The following is a 23,304-nucleotide window of genomic DNA, read 5'->3' on the forward strand; positions in this document are numbered from 1 at the left end:
GATGCTGTGCTACTGCTCTTGAACTGGAAAAGACTGTCCCTCAACACTATATTTGTTATAACTTTATCGCTCTCTAGGCACATGTAGTTATCTTAAAAAGCCATTAATTTTTTTGCTACTGTGTGAATTCTGTTTTCACCTGTTGAGTTTAACACTTACTTCCGGTTTTACACTGCATCTGATATTTCATATGATTAGTGTATCTTCTGTGTGCTGTGTTATGGAAGGCTACTACATGATCAGATCTTATTGAGGTCATTATTCAGATAACAAGTCATGGGGTGGTCCATCTGTGGTGGTGGTGTTTCGGGGTTTACATCCTCTAGCTTTTACAGATACTGCGGCGGGCCTCCTGGTGCGCAGCATACATCTGGTCACCCAGAGGCTCAACTCCCAGTGGAGGTCCGACATGAGCATCTCATTGGCCGCCCTGGAGCTGCTGGCTGGCCTGGCCAAGGTGACACCACAACAACGCATGCTAGACCTAACTACACAAAACTAGACCTAACTACACTACACTAAACCTAACTACTGTACACTATCCTAACACAAGCTAGACCTTACTTTGACATGAGGTTGGAGTATACTGAACTTTAATATATTCCAACTGTTCTTTCCCACCACATCCCTTTCCCTTTTCTTTCCCACCCCATCTCTAACCTAAGTACCCAAACACATCCCAGCTTTAACATGACTTAAAATACACCGGCCCCAACTTCACCCCAACACACAACAAGGTTCATTACGTATAAATCCATTCTATTTTTATTTTCACCACTGCACATGCTGAGACTTAACACCAGTCCACCACACCAGACCCAGCCACTACCCAACTTCCACCCAGCTGTAAAACACTCTTCTGCAAGGGATAACCCTCAATAAAAAGATAACACATTGAAAAGGAGTCGATTAAGGTTTAGCATCCACCCAACCCACTGTACATGCACATCTAAAGTGTGTTTCTGGCTCTGTGTCCTCAGGTGAAGGCGTGTGTGGACTCTGCGGACCGTAAGCGTGCCGTCAGCTCAGTGTGTGGTTACATCGTGTACCAATGCAGCCGGCCGGCCCCCCTTCACTCCAGAGACCTCCACTCCATGATCGTAGCAGCCTTCCAGTGTCTGTGTGTGTGGCTGACCGAGCACCCAGACATGCTGGATGAGAAGGTCGGTCACCTCAGTCTAGACTGGATTCCAAACCAGATTGTAAAATGATTCAGCAGATGGCCATATGCCATCTGGACAGTAGGGTGGAAAAAAGTCCTCGTGTTTTCTTGCGCTCACACCTGCACATGTTTTCTTCCTGGTACTGATTCTGCTGATAGCTGCTATTTTAAAGGAGCGTCTCCTTGTGTTATGAAACTAATAAGTAGCTTGCTAATATTGATACCCTCGCTAATTCTAGGGGTCCGTAACCTGATCTACGGTGTGTATGTGAGAAATCAGTGTATGAGAACTGTGTTGTATGTACATGTGCCCAGGAGACTGCAACCTTACATCAGGTCCAGAGCCAGCTAGCCCATGCGTATTATTGTTTGTTCAAAATGGTGACCGATATACATATACAGTTGAATTCGGAAGTTTACATACACTAAACTTGTTTTTCAAGCACTCCACAATTTTCTTGTTAACAAACTATAGTTTTGGCAAGTTGGTTAGGACATCTCCTTTGTGCATGACACAAGTCATTTTTCCAACATTTGTTTACAGATATTATTTAGCTTATAATTCACTGTATCACAATTCCAGTGGGTCAGACGTTTACATAAAATAAGTTGACTGTGCCTTTAAACAGTTTGGAAAATTCCAGAAAATGATGTCATGGCTTTAGAAGCTTCTGATAGGCTAATTGACATAATTTGAGTCAATTGGAGGTGAACCTGTGGATGTATTTCAAGGCCTACCTTCAAACTCAGTGCCTCTTTGCTTGACATCATGGGAAAATCAAAAGAAATCAGCAATCAAAATTGTAGACCTCCACAAGTCTGGTTCATCTTTGGGAGCAATTTCCAAACGCCTGAAGGTACCACGTTAATCTTTACAAACAATAGTACGCAAGTATAAACACCATGGGACCACGCAGCCATCATACCCCTTAGGAAGGAGATGCGTTCTGTTTCCTAGAGATGAACGTACTTTGGTGCAGAAAAGTGCAAATCAATCCCAACAACAGCAAAGGACCTTGTGAAGATGCTGGAGGAAACCGGTACATTAGTATCTATATCCACAGTAAAACAAGTCCTATATTGACATAACCTGAAAGGCCGCTCAGCAAGATCGAAGCCACTGCCATAAAAAAGCCAGACTATGGTTTGCAACTGCACATGGGGACAAAGATAGTACTTTTTGGAGAAATGTCCTCTGGTCTGATGAAACAAAAATATAACTGTTTGGCCATAATGACCATCGTTATGTTTGGAGGAAAAAGGAGGAGGCTTGCAAGCCGCAGAACACCATCCCAACCGTGAAGCACGGGAGTGGCAGCATCATGTTGTGGGGGTGCTTTGCTGCAGGAGGGACACTTCACAAAACAGATGGCATCATGAGGTAGGAAAATTATGTGGATATATTGAAGCAACAGCTCAAGACATCAGTCAGCAAGTTAAAGCTTGGTCGCAAATGGGTCTTCCAAATGTACAAGCATACTTCCAAAGTTGTGGCAAAATGGCTTAAGGACCACAAAGTCAAGGTATTGGAGTGGCCATCACAAAGCCCTGACCTCAATCCTACAGAAAATTTGTTGGCACAACTGAAAAAGCGTGTGCGAGCAAGGAGGTCTACAAACCTGACTCAGTCACACCAGCTCTGTCAGGAGGAATGGGCCAAAATTCACCCAACTTATTGTGGGAAACTTATGGAAGGCTCCCTGAAACGTTTGACCCAAGTTAAACGATTTAAAGGAAATGCTACCAAATACTAATTGAGCGTATGTAAACTTCTGACCCACTGGGAATGTGATGAAAGAAAAAATGCTGAAATAAATCATACACTCTACTATTATTCTGACATTTCATGTTTTTAAAATAGTGGTGATCCTAACTTACCTAAGACAGGGAATTTTTACTAGGATTAAATGTCAGGAATTGTGAAACTGAGTTTAATTGTATTTGGCTAAGGTGTATGTAAACCTCCGACTTCAAATGTATACTAAAAAGGACAAACTAATGATTCAACCCAAAACCAAAGGCCACATGGCCACCAAGAAAATAAAAACCTGCAGCCTCCTGGCTCTGCAAGCTTGCACACTATTCGTCTCCCCATTGCCTCCACCTATGGGCTTAATAAGCCTTAACACCCGCCACTGACCCGGTTGGTGCTGCCACCTGGGTATGGTGTGTGGAAGTGTATCCTGGTAGTGTGTTGCCTAACTGTGCTAACACTAAACTACCCACCATATCATACGTTTAACACTTGCAATAACTGAGATATGTGGTTGTTTTCCCCCCTGCTTAACCTAGTGGGATGCACTTACTGCAAGTAGCTCTGGATAATAGGTTCTGCTAAATGACTAATGAAAAATGTGTCATAACTGAACTTTTACACAGTAAAACGGCTTTGGCAGTAGGTCTGTACTAAGTCAATTGTGTTTTATTCAACAGCAATGTGCCAAATTGCAATATGCTTTGTGTTACAGTGGATTTTAGAGTAGACTAACATTTTGTATACACTACCGTTCGAAAGTTTGTGGTCACTTAGAAATGTCCTTGTTTTCCATGAAAACATACATGAAATTAGTTGAAAAATGAATAGGAAATATAGTCAAGATGTTGACAAGGTTGTAAATAATGATTTTTAATTGAAATAATAGTGTCCTTAACTTTGCTTTTGTCAAAGAATCCTCCATTTGCAGCAATTACAGCCTTGCAGACCTGGCATTCTAGTTTTCAATTTGTTGAGGTATTCTGAAAAGGTTTCATCCCATGCTTCCAAAAGCCCCTACCACAAGTTGGATTGGCTTGATGGACACTGCTTATGTACCATACAGTCAAGCTGCTCCCACATCTCAACAGGGTTGAGACCCGGTGACTGTGCTGGCTACTCCATTATAGACAGAATACCAGCTGACTTCTTCTTCCCTAAATAGTTCTTGCATAGGTTGGAGCTGTGTTTTGGGTCATTGTCCTGTTGTAGGAGGGAATTGGCTCCAATTAAGTGCCGTCCACAGGGTATGACATGGCGTTGCAAAATGGAGCGATAGCCTTCCTTCTTCAAGATCCCTTTTACCCTGTACAAATCTCCCACTTTAACACCACCAAAGCACCCCCAGACCATCACATTGCCTCCACCATGCTTGACATTTCTGCGTCTCACAAATGTTTTTCTTTGTGATCCGAACACCTCAAACTTAGATTTGTCTGTCCGTAACACTTTTATCCAATCTTCCTCTGTCCTGTGTCTGTGTTCTTTTTCCCATCTTCATCTTTTCTTTTTTTTGTCCAGTGTGTGATATGGCTTTTTCTTTGCAACTCTGTTTAGAAGGCCAGCATCCAGGAGTTGTCTTCACTGTTTACGTTGTGTTTTAGAGGTACTATTTGCCAGTTGAGCACGTGAGGCGTCTGTTTCTCAAACTAGACACTCTAATGTACTTGTCCTCTTGCTCAGTTGTGCGCTGGGTCCTCCCACTCCTCTTTCTATTCTGGTTAGAGACAGTTTGCGCTGTTCTGTGAAGGGAGTAGTACACAGCGTTGCAATTTCCCGCATGGAATAGCCTTCCTTTCTCAGAACAAGAATAGACTGACGCGTTTCAGAAGAAAGTTATTTTGTTTCTGGACATTGTTTGGCCTGTAATCAAACCCACAAATGCTGATGCTCCAGATACTCAACTAGTCTAAAGAAGGCCAGTTTTATTGGTTCTTTAATCAGAACAACAGTTTTCAGCTGTGCTAACATAATTGCAAAAGGGTTTTCTAATGATCAATTAGCCTTTTAAAATTATACACTTGGATTAGCTAACAACATACCATTGGAACACAGGAGTTCCATTAAATATCTGCTGTTTCCAGCTACAATAGTCATTTACAACATTAACAATGTCTACACTGTATTTCGGATCATTTTGATGTTATTTTAAATGGACAAAAAATGTGATTTTCTTTCAAAAACCAGGACATTTCTAAGTGACCCCAAACTTTTCAACGGTAGTGTATGTGGAGTTAAATATGTGTAGCGTGATGCCTGTTTTTGACGTGCGTCTCTGTCAGGACTGTCTGATGGAGGTATTGGAAATTGTAGAGCTGGGTATCTCAGGCAGCAAGTCCAAACAGGAGCAGGAGGTGAGACACAAGGGAGAGAAGGAGCACAACCCTGCCTCCATGAGGGTCAAGGATGCAGCAGAGGCCACCCTCTCCTGGTGAGGCTCTAAATCCAGCACAATGCACTAAACACCTTGGCTGTGTTCATTAGACACCAACTGGAAGGAAAGTGGTTGATACAGGGTGGGACTACCCATACTTGTCCAATAAGAAATGCTGATTTTTGTTCTGATTCAAAAGGTTTTGCTACAGTGTGCTCTAAAAGAAATGACTGCATTTATGCTCAGAATTTCACATGGTCCATTAATAACTAATCACACAAATTATGAATGTTTGTTGGTCCCATCTGGGGATCAGTCTAGACTCTTTGAAACCACTATCTGTCCCTCCCCTCCCTCTCTTGTTGTTGTCCAGTATTATGCAGGTCCTGGGGGCCTTCCCATCCCCAAGCGGCCCGGCCTCTACCTGCAGCCTGCTAAACGAGGACACTCTGATCCGCTACGCCCGGCTCAGTGCCACGGGGCCCAGCAACTTCCGCTACTTTGTCCTGGACAACTCGGTCATCCTGGCCATGCTGGAGCAGCCACTGGGCAATGAGCAGAGTGAGTGTGGTGCATGTAAAACCGTTTTCTAAAGCAATAATTCACTTTGGTTATGATTTACTGTGGTACTAGCACGGCTGTGGTGGTAGACGGTACGAGGCGAAGACCGCACCGCAGCCTTGTTTATAACCACAATAATTCACGCCCACTCATGTATTATTGCTTTAGTAACGTTGTCCTTTATGGTATTGATGATTCTTGTCGTTCTTTATATTTATTTACAGTTTGTAATATTGTTGTATTTGGTGTTTGTGTTACTCAATTTGACTCATCTTGTAAAGTGAACAGTACTGAGACTGATACATAAATGCAAATAGGATAGTGTCTTATGACAGTGAGTAGGCATCTCAGTGGCAGGTGGCTAGTCAGGTGGCAATTTTGGCTCAAACTAGTAGTTGGTTTCCACTTTCACTGGGAGCCCGGTGTAACTGCTTCTGCTGTCTTCTCAGACCCCAGCCCGTCAGTGACGGTCCTAATCCGGGGCATGGCCGGCCGACACGCTTGGACTATGCAACTCTTCCACCAGCCCAGAGGAGCACGGGCCAACCAGAGGGTGAGAGGAGTTGGCCCACTGTGCCACCTTGGTCTGCCAGTTTTACACACTCACTCCGTACTGTGAGTGTGCTAGCATACTAAACTAATGGAGCCAACTCCAGCAACACCATCCAACAGCAGAATAGAGGCCTTCACCAAGAGCAGGCACCATCTGAAGCTCTCAAGATTAGACTACTCTCCTTTTAATTTTAATTTTTTTTGACGAACTCTGATCTACTTTTTGTCTATACACTGCATGCTGTGAATGTGTACAAGACAGCCTAACTAATTTTATTATATATATATATATATATATACACACACACACACACACACACACACACACACACACACCCACACACACAGAGTGCCTTGCAAAAGTATTCATCCCCCTTGGCGTTTTTCTTATTTTGATGCACTACAACCTGTAATTTAAATGGATTTTTACTTGGATTTCATGTAATGGACATACACAAATTGTCCAAATTGGTGAAGTGAAATGCTCCAGAGTCTGCAACACCACTAAGTAAGGGGCACCACCAAGCAAGTGGCACCATGAAGACCAAGGAGCTCTCCAAACAGGTCAGGGACAAAGTTGTGGAGAGTTGTACAGATGAGGGTTGGGCTATAAAACAAATTCAGAAACTTTGAAGGTCCCACGGAGCACCATTAAATCCATTATTTAAAAAAATTGAAAGAATATGGCACCACAACAAACCTGCCAAGAGAGGGCAGCCCACCAAAACTCACAGACCAGGTGCAAGGAGGGCATTAATCAGAGAGGCAACAAAGAGACCAAAGATAATCCTGAAGGAGCTGCAAAGATTGGAGTATCGGTCCATAGGACCACTTTACGCCATACACTCCACAGAGCTGGGCTTTATGGAAGAGTGGCCAGAAAAAAGCCATTGCTTAAAGAAGAAAATAAGCAAACACATATGGAAGAAGGTACGCTGGTCAGATGAGACTAAAATTTAGCTTTTTGGCCATCAAGAAAAACACTGTCAGGCACAAACTCAACACCTCTCATCACCCTGAGAACACCATCCCATGGGGATGTTTTTCATCAGCAGGGACTGGGAAACTGGTCAGAATTGAAGGAATGATGGATGGCGCTAAATACAGAGAAATTGAGGGAAACCTGTTTCAGTCTTCCAGAGATTTGAGACTGGGACAGAGATACACCTTCCAGCAGGACAATGACCCTAAGCATACTGCTAAAGCAGCACTCGAGTGGTTTAAGGGGAAACATTTAAATGTCTTGGAATGGCCTAGTCAAGCCCATACCTCAATCCAATTCAGAATCTGTGGTATAACTTAAATGTTGCTCTACACCAGCGGAACCCATCCAACTTGAAGGAGCTGGAGCAGTTTTGCCTTGAAGAATGGGCAAAAATCCTAGTGGCTAGATGTGCCAAGCTTATAGAGACATACCCCAATAGACTTGCAGCTATAATTGCTGCAAAAAGTGGCTGTACAAAGAATTGTCGTTGGGGGGGTGAATACTTAAGGTTTCTTGTTTTTTTTGGTCTTATTTCTTGTTTTTCACAAGAAAAAATATTTTGCATCTTCAAACTTCAAATCTTCATCTTTACACATGTTGTGTAAATCAAATGATTACAACCCCCCCCCCCCCCCCCCAAAAAATATATTTTAATTCCAGGTTGTAAGGCAACAAAATAGGAAAAATGTCAAGGGGGTTCATACTTTCGCAAGCCACTTTGTGTGTGTATATATAATCTCAGCAAAAAAATGAAACGTCCTCTCACTGTCAACTGCGTTTATTTTCAGGAAACTTAACATGTGTAAATATTTGTATGAACATAAGATTCAACAACTGAGACATAAACTGAACAAGTTCCACAGACATGTGACTAACAGAAATTGAATAATGTGTCCCTGAACAAAGAGGGGGGGTCAAAATCAAAAGTAAAAATCAGTATCTGGTATGGTCACCAGCTGCATTAAGTACTGTAGTGCAACTCCTCCTCGTGGACTGCACCAGATTTCCTGTCTTACAGGAAATCACGCACAGAACGAGCAGTATGGCTGGTGGCATTGTCATGCTGGAGGATCATGTCCGGATGAGCCTGCAGGAAGGGTACCACATGAGGGAGGAGGATGTCTTCCCTGTAACGCACAGCATTGAAATGGCCTGCAATGACAATAAGCTCAGTCCGATGATGCTGTGACACACCGCCCCAGACCATGACGTACCCTGCACCTCCGAAACGATCCCGGTCCAGAGTACAGCCCTCGGTGTAACGCTCATTCCTTTGACGATAAATGCGAATCCGACCATCACCCTTGGTGAGACAAAACTGCGACTCGTCAGTGAAGAGCACATTTTGCCAGTCCTGTCTGGTCCAGCGACATTGTTGCCGGTGAAGTCTGGTGAGGACCTGCATTACAACAGGCCTACAAGCCCTCAATCAAGCCTCTCTCAGCCTATTGCGGACAGTCTGAGCACTGATGGAGGGATTGTGCGTTCCTGGTGTTACTCGGGCAGTTGTTGTTGCCATCCTGTCCTGCAGGTGTGATGTTCGGATGTACCGATCCTGTGCAGATGTTGTTACACCTGGTCTGCCACTGCGAGGACGATCAGTTGTCTGTCCTGTCTCCCTGTAGCGCTGTCTTAGGCATCTCACAGTACGGACATTGCAATTTATTACCCTGGCCACATCTGCATCCTCATGCCTCCTTGCAGCATGCCTAAGGCACGTTCACACAGATGAGCAGGGACCCTGGGCATCTTATTTTTGGTGTTTTTCAGAGTCAGTAGAAAGGCCTCTTTAGTGTCCTTAGTTTTCATAACTGTGACCTTAATTGCCTACCGTATGTAAGCTGTTAGTGTCTTAACTACCGTTCCACAAATGCATGTCAATTAATTATTTATGGTTCAAGCATGGGAAACAGGGTTTAAACCCTTTACAATGAAGATCTGTGACGTTATTTGGATTTTTATGAATTATCTTTGAAGGAATCCTGAAAAGGGGACTTTTCTTTTTTTGCTGAGTTTTTATTTATTTATATATCTATCTATCACACACACATCCCATCTTTTTGGTAGCTGTTTACACCAGCAGTTAATACTAATACTAAACAGTAAAGAATACACCACTGTTATTAAAACTAACACAACTGTATATAATAATTCCTTGCTCTCCTACAGCAGGTGTTTGTCCCTGAGGGCCGCCCAGCGCCTAACAATGACGTGGGGATTCGCTACACTGTCAAGCAGAGGCCCTTCCCCGAGGAGGTGGACAAGATCCCCCTGGTCAAAGCCGACGTCAGCATCCCAGACCTGGACGACATTGTTAACAAAGAGGTGAGATGGACCGAACCGCACCATGATCCCAATTAGTTAGGATACCATTGGGTAAAGTGCCAAAACTCTTGATAATCCTACTTTTCTTATCCTCTCCTTCAAGACTAACAATTTGAAAGTACCTTGATAGGTTTTCATGTTAGTTCTTTCACCTATCCAGTTCTTTCAACTATCCATGGTCATGAAGGAAGGAAAGAATGCAAGTAGAGGAGGGTAGGTGAGTGTATTCGAACACAGTCCTTATCAGTGCTAAAATGTAGTGCAATATAAGCTATTTCCAAAGTGAATGACTTTTTAAGAGAAAATTTGGCACAGAGCATAAAGAGAGTAAAAGGTGTTTATGGAGACTTAATATTATTTGGGTATATTGTTGTTGTGGAGTCAAGTGTCTTCTATGAACTGACAGGATGAAGCGAGTGTGACATACACACTAAAGACTAATCACCCACACGTAAGTTGTCCAATCTTTCAAGGGGTCTGAGGCAGGTCAAAGGTTAACCAGATCACTGATGGGTGGAAAATGGAGAATACTCACATTATGTTACTCCCTAACTATCTAATCTGGGTTACTGGGGGCTCTATTATATCAAAGCCAGAACACTGTTGTTTTGCCTTAATTATGCCACTCAGATATTAATAGAGCCCTTAGACTAACATCGATCTGTTCTTGATTTCAGTGGTTTTGGTAGAGGTATGGTTGTGGCAGAACTTGGTTTACTTACATTGTTTAAGATTATAGGGTGGGTACAGTTTCAGGTACATATACTAATATATTTACAAACCTTATACAATGTGAGATTTGAGTGTGTGTCAGGATTGGGGTCAATTTCATTTACATTGTGACTCACCACCTGGATTCGGTTTTATGTTGCAACATTTTACAATTTGTTTTTTACATTGGATAAAAGTAGAGACTGCTACAAAATGGTATATCACACTGCATTTTTGAGGAACAATGGGAAAGTAATTCTGCTTTGAATGTTGATAAACTTGTAAACTCACTTTTGAGAAAATGGCCTTTGAATGTTTTGGTATCTAGTGAAGAGCTCTTTGTCTACACCCATTCAGCATTGTTCACACCCTCTTAAGCTTTAGCCCCACCCATCTCGTTTCGCTCGCGGAGCGTTTAGAGCACAAACTTGATGCTCTGGCCGATGATTTGTTTACCTCTGGATAAAATGAAAACAGCCTGAGCAGCTCTGCTAGCAACAATTTCATTACGCTTTTTTGCGACGTTTACTGACACCGGCCATATTCATCGGGTGTTGTACACTTTATTTGATTTATTTTACCTTTATTTAACTAGGCAAGTCAGTTAAGAACAAATTCTTATTTTCAATGACGGCCTAGGAACAGTGGGTTAACTGCCTGTTCAGGGGCAGAACGACAGAACAGGCAGACAGAACAGATTTGTACCTTGTCAGCTCGGGGGTTTGAACTTGAAACCTTCCGGTTACTAGTCCAACGCTCTAACCCTAGCTTAAGACATGTACAGTGGGGCAAAAAAGTATTTAGTCAGCCACCAATTGTGCAATAATTTGCAAATAAATTCATTAGAAATCCTTACAATGTGATTTTCTGGATTTTCTTTTTTCTCTCATTTTGTCTGTCATAGTTGAAGTGTACCTATGATGAAAATTACAGGCTCTCATCTTTTTAAGTGGGAGAACTTTCACAATTGGTGGCTGACTAAATACTTTTTTGTCCCACTGTAGCTAGCTAGCTAGCTAGGTAAACAATTAACCTTGCTAGGTAAACAACGTGTAAGATCACACACATCACGTAACGTTAGCTAATGACTGCTAAGGTTAGCTAGTTAAACAACAATTAACACAGTGGCAAATCATGCTGTTACTACTACCCTGCATGAATATGCTGGGAGCTAACCAACCAGGTTGAATGTTATCTAGCTAACATTAGGCTCTAACTAGAAAAGCAAATGGCTCTGGGATACGAATAATATCAGATAGGCAGCCAGCTAATGTTAGCTAGCTAGCTAGCTAACAATAAACTTTAGCTTGAATTAAAACCACTTCCTGTCAAAATGAGAAACGTGCAACATCTGAGAAATTAGCTAGCTAATGCTAGCCCATCTTACCTGTATACATCATCATGCGTGATGGACGCGTTTCCCTGTCACGAAAGCCATGCCACAATTGCCCTTAGTTTGAAGATGTAATCCTGAGGCAGATGTTTTCTCCATCGCTTTAGCTATCATACTCTAATTCCGCAGATTTCAAAACTTAATCCTCCAGAAAGTGGAGAGCAACACTTATGCAGCTCCACTACACACTCCATTTAAAAAAGGCTGCATTCGACAGGATTACCAACACAGACCGACCAGCTCAAATAGACAGAACCTTTCTATATGGCAGATCAATCCTCTCTTTGCATGTCCAGCCCGCTCATTACCTCAGCCAATCATGGCTAGTGGGAAAGTTGTTGTCTTTTTCTGTGGCTTAACCAACAAGGCTCATAATTTAAATATTGTTATTCGTATTTACAGATGACATACATGTTTGTTATTAAGGCACATCAAAGTTCACATGTTCGAGAAGGCATTTCTGCTAAAAACCACATTTTTTTATTTTTTATTTTTTTAACCGTCTCCTGTGAAGTCGTGACCTGCGACATACACCTAGTTTCCTGAATCGGGTCACAATTCAGGAATTTCAGTTTACTTCCTGAATTTAAATCCAATTTAACCTAACCCTGGTGAGTGCTTTGCATCCTTATAGTTGCCTCCAGTCACACAAACTTGACCTTGTCCGTCCTCCTCTCAGCTGGGGATGCAGCATGATAGGCTGCGCAGCATGATGACCAAGCAGATTGAGTATGAGTGTTCCCTGGAGCGCCACAGCGAGGACGTCTGGAGTTCCAAGTCATTCCCAGACCCCCTGACTGACTGCAAACCCCCTCTGCCCGCCCAGGAGTTCCAGACAGCCCGCCTCTTCCTCTCTCACTTCGGCTTCCTATCTCTAGAGGCACTGAAGGTTTGGAACTGTAGTTTCATAGTGTTCAGAACTGAAGTTTATGTCAGTGGTTGGGAACTGTAGTTTGTCAGTGGTTGGCCACTGTTGTTTATGGAAAATGTTAGAATTAAGATAAAATTATATGTTTGGTCTCTCTGCCTAGCCTTCTGTCAGCTACCGTCTTGCCTTCACCTATCGCAAAATCCAGTTTCTGGGTTTGATTGAAAAGGGGCCATAGCTCTAAAGCATGACCTGTTCACGTTGTACTGACTCTCTTACTTCAGGAACCGGGCAACAGCCGTTTACCCCCTCACCTCATCGGACTGGAGTCCTCAATGCCAGGGTTCTTTGATGACATCGCCTACTTGGACCTGTTGCCATGCCGACCTTTTGACACTGTCTTTGTGTTTTACGTGAGGGCGGGACAGAAAACCAGCCACGAGGTGAGAACTTATTACTTTTGATTAATTTTCTCATGCCAGTTTACACTATGTTTGCATTGATCCACTGTGTTATGCATTGTGATTGGTAGATCCTGATCCACTGTGTGAATGATCCATTGTAATTGGTAGATCCTGAGGAACGTGGAGATGTCGTCCAGCGTCCAGCCCCACTTCCTGGAGTTCCTGCTTTCTCTGGGCTGGCCCGTGGATGTGGGCCGGCACCCCGGCTGGACCGGACACCTGGACACCAGCTGGTCCCTTAACTCCTGCAGCAGCGACAACGACTCACAACAGATAGGTGTGCCACTCACCCCAGGGGTCGTAACCGACATGGAACCCAGGCTATTGGTGCATCTCAGGGGATTAGCTTTGAAAGCTAAAACATGTGCATGGGTCTCAGTAAAAAGTTAAAAGATGAAGATCCGGGCGTATATTGTCAGTGTGACACATTCACCACTGAAGGTGTTCGCTCGCTGAGCTAAAGCCAGGGCGATGTCTTGGTTGACTCCGGCTATAGAAACAGCATAACAAAGATTATTATTGTAATTCTATGTCTTGGTCAGGGTGAATAGGTAATGCTTCATAAAGCCAGGCCAAAATATAGTATTTTTTAGCCCGAGCCATAGTACACATTTTCTTATTCTAATTCTATATCTCAGACGAGGTAAGTATGTAATGTTTCATATTTTGCTCTGTCGCCGTAGAGGAGGCAGCTCCACCGGGGGACACGGGAGGTTCTGTATTCAACGGGGAGAAGAAGGTGCTCTACTACGCCGACGCTCTGACTGAGATCGCCTTTGTCGTTCCATCGCTGACAGACTCCGGTCAGCATTTACAAATGCTCATATTTAAATTGTCATTTTATTTTGTCTTAAAGGGACATTACATTAAGGTTTGTCCGATGTTTTCAGACCTCGAAAGTACTCTGTCAAGATGAGTCCACTTACCTATTCCATTCATTTTGGATTGTGGCAGAACAGATGGCCTGGGACGTGGTCTTATGTTAATGGTAGATCCCTTTTGAAGTGTAAAACATCTGACAAACTTTGATGTTTTTGTTGTTGTGTAATGTCTTTTTAATGCAGCCTATGTGAAGATACAGTTTTGCCCATCCCTGGGTGGCTGATAGCTGTTTTTGTGTTTACAGAGGATTCCTCGGTGCACAGTGACTCTACAGTGGAGGCGGACACACACACAGACCTCCTGCCTAGTTTACTAAAACAACCCAAGCTAACACTGGAGCTCTTCCCCAATCACTCAGACAACCTAGCAGCTTCCCAAAGGGTAATTAACCCACAATCCTACATTAATAATAATATATACCATTTAGCAGGCACTTTTATCCAAAGCGACTTAGTCATCTGTGCATACGTTTTACGCCATGCTCTACCAACTGAGAGGTTTTCGTAGTGGCATGAACCATCAAGTCTAAGATTTGTCTGTTTTTTTTCTCTTCTGTTGATATATATATATAAAAAAAAAATGTTGGCCTATATAGCCAAAAAATATTTCAAGACTTAAAGGCCCAATGCAGTCAAAAATGTGTTTTTCTGTGTTTTATATATATTTCTACACTGTGATTGCAATAATACTGTGTAATTGGGAAAATTATGATGAGCTATTTGAAAGAAAATCCCACCTGTTTTGGTGGGATTGAGGTTTGGCATGCCTGGTGCCATCACCAGTTAATAGACTGATGAGAAAGAGCTCCAAACCTCTCTGCCAATAACAGCTAGTTTTCAGTTTTTCCCTCACCGCTTAGACCACTCCCAGACAGTCCTAACAAAATTCTTGCTTGAGAAATGGCTCTTTGAAAGGAATACATTTTTGTTTCCTTTTTGACCATTTGAATTGAAAACAATAACATTAAGGTAGTTAATTGTTACCTAGAAATGATTTGATATTGAAATAAAAAAATGGCTGCATTGGCCCTTTTTAAACTAATGCATTGGATACAGTTTACATATTTGAAGGCTGGTTTCTTGCATTCTTTTGAGGAATAGATTAAATCTCAGGGTGTCTCGACAACCCTATGCCTGTGTATTTATATCTCTCTCCTCTAGCAGAATTCTATGGTGAAGACTAAGAGGTCCTCCACAGGAAAGACTGCCCCTCCCCTGGGGCCTGAGACTAAGGTGCTAGTGGTCTGGGTGGAGCGCTACGATGACATCGGTAAACAACCTCCGATAACTTCCCCTAAAAACCATTGTGCGTCCCCTAGTACAGTTTCACTTTACGTCATCATGGCTCTGTGTCATTTCTGATGTCTGTCCTTGAACAATGTTATGAGACCACTCATGATTTTTTTACTGTTCCGTTAGGACCTGCCTTTTGAAAGTGAGAAACCAAAGTGAGAAACTGTTGAAGGTGTTTCCCCTCAAATGGCCCCGTTGTTGTTTTTCCTCTAGAGAACTTCCCTCTGTCTGATCTCTTGGCGGAAACCGGTACTGGTTTGGAGGCGAACAACAGCACTTCCTGCAGGTAGGCTACTAAGACCCACACCCAACCAAACACTAACCCTAAACACTTACCAAAAACGATTGTAAATTAAGCTTGAGTAAATGTTTCAATATTGTGTCAAATTAAAGTTAGGCCACTCTAAAATCCACTGCGTCACATTTTCAGTAGGTTAGTTTACATCACACTGTGATAGTGAAGACCAAGTCTCATATTTCCTGTTGAATAGAATGGAAATGTCATGTCTTTCTTCAAACCCCACCACTTTCTCTCTGCGCCTCTTTCCCTCCTCTACTTCAACTCTCCCCCTCTTCAGGTCTGGGCTCCTGGAGAAGGACATGCCCCTGATCTTCATCCACCCCCTAAGGACGGGTCTGTTCCGGGTCAGGCTCCACGGGGCCATGGGCAAGTTCAACATGGTCATCCCCCTGGTGGACGGCATGGTGGTCAGCCGCAGAGCACTAGGTGACCAAATCATCTCTTTTTCTCTAATCTCTCATTTCTCTGTTTCTCTCTCTCTTTCTACCTCTAGATTAATTTCAACGGTCTCTCTCTGGCTTATAGTCATTTATGTTATGCTTCCTTCTCTACCCATTGCCGTGTTGGCGGTTTTGTCATCCTGCCCCTGGGATATTACAAACTACAAATATGACTAAATTCCACTCCTATTTTGTTTGGCTCATTATGTCACATTCTACTTGCTGTTTTCACCCAGGGTTCCTGGTGCGCCAGACGGTCATCAACGTGTGCCGGCGGAAGCGACTGGAGAGCGAGACGTACAGCCCGCCGCACGTGCGGCGCAAGCAGAAGATTGCAGACGTTGTGCACCGCTACCGCAACAAGCAGCTGGAGCCCGAGTTCTACACCTCACTCTTCCAAGACGTGGGGGAGGGGAGGCCAGTTCACCTTTGACCTCTCCCCTCCCTTTGAAAAACACTAACAGACACACACTCTCTCTCACACACACACAGCCCCAGATTCTCTATATTTATACAGTTCTATTTTGTTATTTATGTCAAACGCTGCCATTGACGTCGAGAGCAGTGTCAAAAAAATTGTTACCAGGTGCAAGCAGTACATTTGTAGTACGAACACATCTGAGCCTGTCTTTTCGGTGGCTACTAAGCCCCAGTTAAGCTCGGGACACCTGGCATTGAAAATATACTGCACATCCTTATCAGTCTACTCTATGCTTTGTGGCACCAGTTTCTGACGCTCTATAATTTGCAATAGGATAATCTACTTTTGGTCTTTTTTTAATATTGTGATGAAGAGTGGACAACGTTATTGGCCTTTTAATTCTCCATTTTAGAGTTTCTGTTTTTAATGAAGATGTAGCCTAAATGTAGATGGACCAGACTCCTAATATAGGGTTACTTGATCATTTTACATGTATCATATCGATACAGATGGGGAGAGAAAGGAGAGACTCTGGGATTTGGGCCGATACAGTGCGGGTGGTTGTGGTGAGAGATTTGGTGAACTGCAGTTGGATCAAGATATTATACGCGATGGATCCATATATTACTTTGAAAGTGTTTACATCTTATCTAAAAACGATCGTAAAAAAAAAAAAAAAGTATTCTCTCATGTATCTGTCAAGTCTTCCATGTCATTGAGAAAATGGAGTTGAACATTGCAGCAATATTAGGCATTGGTCAGCTTACTTACTGAGTCTCAAAACATGGAAAAATAAGCAAAGACATTTAAAGGGGTACTTCACTCCCTTATCTAAATTCTTCTGTTTTCATACCAGTTTTAAGGTGTAGTGGTGAACTATCCCTTTAATGTTGGTCAGCTACTGACTGAAGGTTGCATAGATATTGTTCTTACAATGAAGTGGACCAGTGTTATTCGTTCCGGCACTGAACCATTTTGACGTGTAGGTCATATTGCACTGTTTGTGTGAGACTGCAGATGTCAACATTGCATCTGAGGTGTTTCTGCTCTCGTCTGCAAGTCTAATCAGATCAGTCACTCCATCCCACGCAACGGCATGTCTATACTGTATGCGTGATGCAACACATGGAAGTGATGGAAGATGAGCATACGGTTCTTCTCCTTTCTGCTGATGGCACATGGTTCTTCTCCATTCTGAAGAAGGCACACTTTTTGTCAGATGATGTGTCTAGGCATTGCTCTTCTTTATCAGAAATGCATCTCCTTGTGTACGGAGAAAAGTTGTTGGTCTCTTTGAATGTGTGAGATTGTCTCAAGATCTATTTTGTTTTTTGTTGCATCTTCTAAAACAAAACGTTATGCGAAAATACACTTTGTTTCATTGGATGGCAAGTTGACTGATAGGCTAGTTGTATTAAGGAAAGGTCAAGTACAGTTACATGTGATTAGGAATCAGAAAATGATTAGAATTAACAGATTTTAATATTCACTGCAAATTAACAGTTTTATTCCATCTATACAATCGTGAGTTTACTTTGCGTATTGCAATTGGTTTACCTATTTTTGTTTACTTACTGTGCTTTTAAAAGCCCTGAAGCGAACCCTTTACTGTCTGCCTGTAATAATGTGCATTTATTTATGGCAATGATTGAAAAGGATAAACCTCCATACATATTTATTTGATCTTTATGCACTGAGCACATTTTTATATATATATTTTTTAACTTACTATTTTTTTTTTTTTTTTTTACAGTGGTCTGCAGTTTGGAGATATACTCAAGGAAGAGTTTTATCTTATGAAATGTAAATGACGAAAATACTTAGGGTCTATTTTAACAAACCTAACGCAATGCGGCGGTAGCACTATAGGTCCAGGGGTGTGTCAGAAATATTTTAGCTATTTTCACAGTGGGAATTATGGGTACAGTAGCTGGCGGTGGTGCGAAAAGGCTGGGTTTTGATGAATAAATAAGTTCTAGATGTGTTGAGGTGCTCCCTGGCTAAATATGTGGTTGCTTCAAGTTGTGTATTTCCTTTATTTTGTTATCCAATCCAATTGGACATGCCAGACGTTGTCAAAAAGCAACATTCAATTTACTATTGATAAGACCCCAAAAAAGACAGTGAATAATACTCGTGAAATTCGAATAAAAACAAAACAACTTGTTTGAAATAGGCTACATCTAAATCCAGTTACAGGCACCAATTACTCCCTGTGGGCATATAATATTCAGACAATGTAGACAGTGGAGGGTTTTACACACACACACTTTTCACGGGAGCTGGAAAAAATTTGAATAGATATTTATTTGTCTGAAATAGACCCCTTAGTCTACGACATGTTTAATCTATCATTTAATTAGATTGTCTTACTTTTTGATGGTTTTATGAATGTATGTGCTTTTGCACATAGCCTACCTTTTTGTTGTTGTTAAGGAACAAAAGTATGGAATATTAATTAATCAAAGCAATTGCATACAATCAATAGCTAATCTTATCCTGAATTACTTATTTGTCGTTTGGTCATATTTAAGAACTTGTGTTGTACAGAAAGGAAGAATTATATGTAAAATATAAGAAACGGTGAGGTTTGTCTGTTGCATTCCTCTTTTAAAAAGGCAAAAACAAAATGTATGTATGTATGCAACTGTCTGGGAGGATCACAGTGGAAAATGAATGTAACCTGCATTGATTAAAACGTATCTTTTCATTTAATCCTTTTGATCCCCAACCTTTGTTTACATGGTGTCTGAGGAATAAAGTTGAATCACACTTTTTAATGTTCTCTGAATGAGTGGATTGTTTGAGTTTGATGCTGTGCTACGAATGAGTCCACAAGAGGTCCCCTTGCGCTGACATGTATAAATCGGACACTGCTGCTGTTGGCGTTCAACTACAGTGCTCGAGTCCGTAGGAACTTGGTGGTAGCAAATTGTTTCTCAGACCCTCTTCATAATAATGACAGTCTTCTAAAATATTAAATTGAATCCATTAAAAATGTTTTTTCATTTGCAGCCTGTTCCATTGACTTGCCCATCAATTGTTCAATAGGCCTGGTTTGTGCCATGCATAAAGTAAAAATAAGTAGGCAGCCTTATTGAAAGAATGACTGGGCATATGTATTTAATTAAGAGGTGCAGAATGAATGATTTGATATTGAACTTAATTAAATTCGCAATGTTAACGTAAAGACAGTCCCTACACTGCTGCACTTCTGAAAGCGACCACTGGCACGTTGTTGCATTGCTCTCATTCCCCACAGAAGCCAGGAGGACAACAAGCGCTTTTCAGACTGCCTTCTGAGAGTCTGTGAAATTACTGCTGCCTGCATCATGTGCTGTCGTCTCCTCAAAACTTATGTTGACACACAACTAACCATCTCGAGAACATGTGATTTAGCAATCCTCAGCCTTTATTGTGAGCTGTACATTCTCAGCTGAAGTTATTTTCTTGTCGCAGAATCGGATCTCGCAAATCGATCAGCAGTCATTCGTCGTTTATTGCAGTGTCTCTGTCTTTTCTAGAGAGAAAAAAAAATCAGAATAAAGACGCATGTTTTTGTTTTGTTACTTTTGTTGAAGTTTATACGCATTGCGCATCATTGCATTTGGGGGTTTGAAGATACGGCGTTGAAAATGGACTTAAACTGCAACTAACTCGGAATACTTTTGCAGTGAACCAAGTATAAATAATAATTGAACGTGTTATTTTCCTACTCTTTGGATAAATATAAATTATGGAAGAAGACGGGCAACATGATAACGGCGGTGTTCACGGCACCAAAGATTCGGACCGCCAGCAACGCCTGAGGCTCTGTGTTTTAAATGAAATTTTGAACACCGAGAGGGATTACGTTCGGGTATTGCTTTTCCTTCAATCGGTAAGTTTTTGATCGCTCTTTCTTTGCCTCAATTGAACCCATGGCTACTTGCCAGACAGGATATGTATATTGTTCAGCTGTTGGCAAGCAGTTGTATCATTGTATCACAAATTGCTGGCAACAAACACCCTTGCAGAAAGTGAAGTCATGGCCAGCTTTCTACAGCTGCTGCTGGCTGTGCTAGGCTGGCTGAATGCATTTTTATCACATTCCAATTTTTGGTCTTAATGTGTAGCGACAGTTCACCCTTCTGTTGATGGCAGCCTGTAGAGTGGTGTCCATAATAATGATTAGCTGCATTTTATAGTGTTTCCGTTGGGGGGAACGGGCACTTCTCAGGCTTGGGCTAGTACAACACCGTTGATTTTGGGACATCTTCCGCCTTCATTCATCAGTCTGTTCATCTTGTAAATTCTGATAAAACCCCAGTAGAAACCGTGAATTTAATAGAAGCGCAATTCAAATGATGTAGCCTGGTTTCCCGCTGATTCGCGACAGTAATGGTGTGCATTTATTCATTGATAATTGCGAGCCAGTGTATCACTTCATACTAAGTGTTAGGTATCACGTTTTCTGTAATCACATCTGAATAATGAATGGCTCATTTTTCACGCGTCACCCGAGAACACACCGCTGTGCCCGAAGCTCGAGTCTAGACCAGCTGCAGGTGGCAATTCAATTTGTCACCTCTCCTTGTCATTTCTTTGTTTCCAGTCTCCTGTGTTGTCTCCTCCCATTATCCGGGCCGTCGTCTCTATGCACAGTGCAGGTGGCCTCGTTGATGGATGATGACAGCCTAACCTTGAACTATGGCTATTGCAAACTGCTATATGACAGGGTTTCCCAAACTCGGTCCTGCCCCCCTCTTGGGTGCACGTTTTGGGTTTTGTCATAGCACTACACAACTGATTCAAATAATCCAAACTTGATGATGATGAGTTGGTTATTTGAATCAGATATGTAGTGTGAGGGGAAAACACAAAACGTGCACCCAGGGCTGGTGTGGGGGACCCAGGACCAAGTTTTGGAGACCCTGCTATATGATCCAACATGTGACCTTAGAGAGTTGTAAGATACAAATGACCACATGTGATTGATAAGCATCCAAGGGCTGGAAAGAATGATGACATGTGCCCAATGGATTTTACACATTTGAAAAGAGGGCTGTCAGTCAATTGATAGGCATTCTGTGCTGGGGTGAACTCAATATTTTGTCCTCTTACACACTTCCCATGGAGAGCCTGAACATGGAAGGGGGCTATGCATGAACATGAAGGTGGGGTTGTTCTATGAAAGTAGAGTAAGTAATGAACAAGCATTAAACTAATCAACTGTTCATTTTTAGACCTGTATGACTATAACTCCTCATGGGGCAATACTCTTCACGTTTAATCCCCAATTTATTATTCACTTTATGTGGAGCAGCGTTGCATAACGGTCAACAAACCTCATTAACTGGTGTAAAGCAACCGGGGACTAAACACACACCATGACTCCCAACTTCTATGTATTTCTAAAACATACAGGCAATGTCTGAATCTCATCCCCCTACTTCTCCTCACCCCAGCCTCTTGCCTCCCATTACATCATGTAACATCTCTTAATTTAACCCATGCTTGCTCAGGTGAAGGGGTGGATCGCCCCAACAGCAGCACACTGCTTTCCACTTAACTAACCCGTTCACATCACTCCAGGGGTTAGACTCTAGAGACGTACGTTTATGCCTCGACAACGGATTTGGACAATTGCAGAATCAACTGTCTGCTGTTGTAATGATACGGCTGATAATACTATTTACAACTGTTGTAAAACTCATTTTCATGGCACCCGGTTTTGTGTGAGTGCATGTGGCTATATATGTGTGTCCTGTGTGCTTCGCATGCTACCCAATGTCCATTGATCTAGTGACGGCCATGGCGTGGCATCAATGGCTCAGCGGATTGTGGAAAGTCTCCAACACATCCATAAAATCAGTTTCGCTCCAATCCTGGCTAATCCGATAATGCTATGCTACTCCCTTCTCCCCTCCCTGCCGGGAATCCAAGCTTTTGTCGTCAAACAGCCAATCTGGTGTTGATAAGGACTGTCTGGCTGGGGGTTAGATGGGCCAGGACTGAGGCCATATGTTTTTAGTAAAGATAGAGAGAGACTGGGGCTATCTCCCCATTGAAGACACCTGAGCCGATAGATGGGGAGTCAGTGATCACCTTGGTGGGGAGTTGAGGGGGAGATTGAGAGTGTAATCTGATACTGTACTGACCACTAAGCCTCACAGCTTTTCCTCTTTGAGAGACACTTGGTCGGTTGGTTGGTTGTTTGTTCATAATCTACGCTGGTTATGAGAGGGGCTGGGGTGAAATGGAGGCGCAGCGGTTGATGAAAGAATACCCCCCCCCCCCCCCCCCCCACACATTGCTCTCGCCATCGATTCTGTTTCCCCCACCTTTTGTGTTGCAACTAGTCTGCATCAAACACACAATCGATACACGTACGAGCGGGATGACACTCAGAGATGTTTATCGAGCTTTTGTCATCTCTAACCTGCGTCCCTTATCTCTTGGCAATTACCGAAGCCAGCGAGCATATCAAATTGGCTGGGTGGGGGTGGGGATAACAGGATTCGTTTTGCGCCACAATGTCATTCCAGATCTCCGGTCCAATTTTTGGGGGGGACTAGTAGAACTGATGCTTTGCATTTGGACAGCTCACTTTAATTTAATTTCAGTCTTTGGTGGTAACTGGTATCTACTCATGTTTGTTAAATGGTACGGTGCTTTATTTGCGTTGATCAGCTCTCTGAAGAATTGGAGTGCGGCGCTAGTTTTTTCTGCTCACATCAGCTCGGATTTTCCCGACATTATCCTACAAAATGTAGGATATGGCATGAATATGGTTAGTGACATCATCCTGTGTGGATGTGGTGTGGGATTTCCACAACAT

At 42.5% G+C, this 23,304-nt stretch overlaps 2 protein-coding genes across 4 annotated transcripts in view; both read left to right on the forward strand.

The window, feature by feature from the left end:
• The window catches only part of LOC115132065 (ral GTPase-activating protein subunit beta-like), a 40,466-nt gene extending 21,202 nt beyond the window's left edge, over positions 1-19,264 (forward strand). The window contains exons 16-30 of one of the 3 annotated variants that reach the window (XM_029664291.2): positions 336-457; positions 981-1,163; positions 5,198-5,346; positions 5,663-5,850; positions 6,300-6,403; positions 9,557-9,712; positions 12,496-12,705; positions 12,969-13,127; positions 13,257-13,425; positions 13,832-13,951; positions 14,275-14,411; positions 15,191-15,299; positions 15,536-15,608; positions 15,901-16,049; positions 16,300-19,264. In XM_029664291.2, the coding sequence (XP_029520151.1) occupies positions 336-457; positions 981-1,163; positions 5,198-5,346; positions 5,663-5,850; positions 6,300-6,403; positions 9,557-9,712; positions 12,496-12,705; positions 12,969-13,127; positions 13,257-13,425; positions 13,832-13,951; positions 14,275-14,411; positions 15,191-15,299; positions 15,536-15,608; positions 15,901-16,049; positions 16,300-16,496 (2,225 nt within the window). In that variant the 3' untranslated portion in view covers positions 16,497-19,264. The remainder of the gene's footprint in view (positions 1-335; positions 458-980; positions 1,164-5,197; positions 5,347-5,662; positions 5,851-6,299; positions 6,404-9,556; positions 9,713-12,495; positions 12,706-12,968; positions 13,128-13,256; positions 13,426-13,831; positions 13,952-14,274; positions 14,412-15,190; positions 15,300-15,535; positions 15,609-15,900; positions 16,050-16,299) is intronic. The other 2 variants (XM_029664292.2, XM_029664293.2) reach the window with 2 other exon arrangements.
• A 479-nt stretch (positions 19,265-19,743) lies between these two features.
• Positions 19,744-23,304, forward strand: part of prex1 (phosphatidylinositol-3,4,5-trisphosphate-dependent Rac exchange factor 1) — a 109,262-nt gene continuing 105,701 nt past the window's right edge. Inside the window, exon 1 of the mRNA XM_065020664.1 lies at positions 19,744-20,364. Coding sequence (XP_064876736.1) covers positions 20,221-20,364 — 144 coding nt within the window. The 5' untranslated portion in view covers positions 19,744-20,220. The remainder of the gene's footprint in view (positions 20,365-23,304) is intronic.

This window comes from Oncorhynchus nerka, linkage group LG7 (genome assembly GCF_034236695.1).
Source record: "Oncorhynchus nerka isolate Pitt River linkage group LG7, Oner_Uvic_2.0, whole genome shotgun sequence".
Lineage (NCBI taxonomy): Eukaryota > Metazoa > Chordata > Actinopteri > Salmoniformes > Salmonidae > Oncorhynchus > Oncorhynchus nerka.